Genomic DNA, 3708 nt, shown 5'->3' on the forward strand with positions numbered 1-3708 from the left:
CAACCCAGCAGCAGGACCGCTACCTCCGCCTTTGTGCAAGGAGGAGCAGGAGGAGCACTGCCAGAGCCCTGCAAAATGACCTCCAGCAGGCCACAAATGTGCATGTGTCTGCTCAAACGGTCAGAAACAGACTCCATGAGGGTGGTATGAGGGCCCGACGTCCACAGGTGGGGGTTGTGCTTATAGCCCAACACCGTGCAGGACGTTTGGCATTTGCCAGAGAACACCAAGATTGGCAAATTCGCCACTGGCGCCCTGTGCTCTTCACAGATGAAAGCAGGTTCACACTGAGCACATGTGACAGACGTGACAGAGTCTGGAGACGCCGTGGAGAACGTTCTGCTGCCTGCAACATCCTCCAGCATGACCGGTTTGGCGGTGGGTCAGTAATGGTGTGGGGTGGCATTTCTGTGGGGGGCCGCACAGCCCTCCATGTGCTCGCCAGAGGTAGCCTGACTGCCATTAGGTACCGAGAGGAGATCCTCAGACCCCTTGTGAGACCATATGCTGGTGCGGTTGGCCCTGGGTTCCTCCTAATGCAAGGAACCTCATGTGGCTGGAGTGTGTCAGCAGTTCCTGCAAGAGGAAGGCATTGATGCTATGGACTGGAGATCCCTCAGGAGACCATCCTCCACCTCATCAGGAGCATGCCCAGGCATTGTAGGGAGGTCAGGGAGGTGTGATTTTGTTGTCAGCACATTCAACTATGTAAAGAAAGGAGTATTTAATGAGATTATTTCATTCATTCAGATCTAGGATGTGTTTTAGTGTTCCCTTTATTTTTTTGAGTAGTGTATGTCGTCTGCATATAAAATTATTTTGTGGTCAAAGTATCTTGTTTGTTTACATGTAATACAGTCATTCTGGTGAATGGCAGCTGCAAGGGTTTTGATGAAAATGGCAAATAATAATTGAGAGAGTGGACATCCTTGTATTGTTCCCCGCTGGAGAGTGAAATGTTGTGAAGTGTGATCATTAATGATAACAGATGCAGAGTTATAGAATTTTGATCTATTGAATGAACAATAGCTACTAGCTGCATGGCTAAGTTAACTAATGGCAGCTAGAATTAGCAGCAGTTAACGGTTTCTTTAAAGATATCTATCTGAAACTGACTAAAATATGATCTAGTTTCACCAAAATCAACAACACAGCCATGCTGTCACAGCGTGTTGTTTTTAATAAAGAAGAAGTGGAAGTAGGCCATTTGAAACCAGCTGGGGAATGTTGGACTCTGCAATTAATAATGTGAATTACCATATAGAGTGTTAATCACAACATGTAAAGACAGTGAATGACTATTGCTGAAAAAATATTGGCCCATAAAATGGTTTGACTCCAAAAAAATTATAACTAATTTTTTTTAGCTTGTTTACAGCTAAACAGAATATATATATATATATATATATATATATATATATATGTATATATATATATGTATATATATGAGAGAGAGAGAGAAATGTGAATTAGAGAAACAACTTATACGTAAAAACATTAGTTTAAAAAGCTCTTTGTGGGGGAAAAACGCTTTCTCCCCAAAGGAAATCTCTTACCACAAGTAAATGTATGAGTAAGGCTGACATCAATTTTAAAGTCTATATTTGGAATACAGAAACGATCATGTCCTCAACATCTAATTTTAGTTTTTTGTCAGGTTTATATTTAGTATTTTCTGGTTTACCCTTTCTTCCTCGGTGTCTCCTTCATCCTTCAGGTGAGTATTTCCACAGTTGGCTACGGCGACATGTTGCCTGAGACCAACTTGGGACGAATCTTCGCCTTCGCCTGCATCTCCTTTGGCGTCATCCTTAACGGCATGCCCATCTCCGTTCTCTACAACAAGTTCTCCGACTATTACACAAAGCTCAAGGCTCACGAGTACACCGCCGTCACCAAGGCGCGCGGGAAGGTGCACTTTGCCAGGAGGGCAGCAAAGAGGTTTGCCGAGTGCTGCGAGGACACCGTTCAGTCAAGGACAGCCCACCTGCAGTGAGCCAGGTTATAGATTTGCAAGTCTACGGTAAGATTTGTCTGAAAGGCAGGAGTGACAGTCAGGATGTGATCAACACAGCAGAGACGGACATTTTATGGAGTAGTGGGACTGGAAATAAGCCAGGGACATTCTGTACAGGCCTTCATACCATTAATAGGACCATGTCACGAATCATGGCGGTTTGAACCAATAACCTGCCAAGAAATCTCCAACTCTCTGGACCTCAGTTCTCACACTTTTGAGTTCAAAATGTCACTCCAAGTCCAGGGTCAGGGCTGTTATTGTTCCTGAAGGGACATTTAATTATCCTTTATCTATCCATCCCCTCTGTCTGTTTGTTCCTGTTCTGCCTCTGAACTGTGCAGGTGTGGTGTAAATACATGTTAAATGTTTTTCTTTCATTTGCCAAAATGTTATATACTCACCCATTTACTCTTATTAATCGACATAGATTTTTGCAAAAGCTGTCTGTAACATTATTGTCACTGACTATGTACTCGTGCTCCATCCGCCATCTATCCATAAGTCTCTAAAGCTCACAAGTAATCCAGGACCCAGGAGATAATGACAACAGGACTGAAATAAATCATAAGTTGACATCTGGACAGTGGATATTAGAGCTGTTTATCTGTCCCATGTGTTTCCCTCCATCTAATAATAAACCTATGTCTCTTTATCTTGTCGCCATGAAGCTGTTCAACTCCCCCTCAGTGTGTGTGTGTGTAAATGAAGTCACAGGGTCATCGCTCTTGAACGTTATGTTTAACACTGAATCCCTAAGCTGAAGTGATTATACTGAATCATCAGTGTCACTGAGTGAAGGTGGTTCGGTAGTGGAGCTCCCACTCAGCTGTAATATAGCAGCTAAGTTGTAGAACAGTGTGTTTGTTCTACGTTATAAGCTTACTGAAGGACCGTGAAATCAAGAAGTCATCATGTGTTGGTTTTTTTGGTGGCTTATAAGCTGTTGTGTCTGCACCCAGCAGTTAAGCTTAGCATAACGACTGGAAACATGGGTCTGTCCCAAGGTTACACAAAAAGTCACTGCTCCTGGCCAAGAAATAGCCTGGCACATAACCCCCCCTCAAAACTACAGGTTGTTGTTACTTTTGGTTTGACAGAACAGGTTTTTGCACAGACTAAAACTCACTAAACACACTTTATCTTGATTGTTTAGAGGTGCAGGTATTTTGTTACCTTTGGACAAAGTCAGTCTTTAAGATGTCTCCTGGCTATTTAACAGACACACATGAGAGTGGTGGTGTCCTTGTCTAACTCTCAACAAGAAACTAGAGTATTTCCCAAAGAATTCCTTTAACTTTATAAACAATGGTCATATATTTCATGTTTTCTGCTGAAGTGGACATAACAGTTGGAAGAAGCAGCAAAACTAACCTGCTAATGAACTAAAGATGGCGTTCTTAACGGTGATGCCATCAATTATTGTCTTTTTATTTTTACTTGTTGGTACCGTATTTTTCCCTCATCATTATTTTCACTAGTACTCAATAGTATTTCAGAGAAAATTGTTTTGTTTTTTATTTGTCACAGCACACATTTTGACAAGTGACAGTAGGAAAAGGTGTAAATAACAAAATGATGGCTAAATTCCATTTAGCTGCTTTAGTTTAAGGGCCCTGGTATTGCACATGCTGGCTCACTGTGACAAGTTCAAATGTCTGCTGTAAAAAAGACCTAGTGTCATTGTTTTG

At 42.1% G+C, this 3708-nt stretch overlaps 1 protein-coding gene across 1 annotated transcript in view; it reads left to right on the forward strand.

Annotated features, from left to right (window-relative positions):
• kcnv2a (potassium channel, subfamily V, member 2a) overlaps positions 1–2672 on the forward strand; it is a 10932-nt gene extending 8260 nt beyond the window's left edge. The window contains exon 9 of the mRNA XM_046067727.1: positions 1718–2672. Within this exon, the coding sequence (XP_045923683.1) occupies positions 1718–1996 (279 nt within the window). The 3' untranslated portion in view covers positions 1997–2672. The remainder of the gene's footprint in view (positions 1–1717) is intronic.
• The last annotated feature ends 1036 nt before the right edge of the window (positions 2673–3708 follow it).

Source organism: Micropterus dolomieu, linkage group LG13, assembly GCF_021292245.1.
Source record: "Micropterus dolomieu isolate WLL.071019.BEF.003 ecotype Adirondacks linkage group LG13, ASM2129224v1, whole genome shotgun sequence".
In the NCBI taxonomy this organism is placed as follows: domain Eukaryota; kingdom Metazoa; phylum Chordata; class Actinopteri; order Centrarchiformes; family Centrarchidae; genus Micropterus; species Micropterus dolomieu.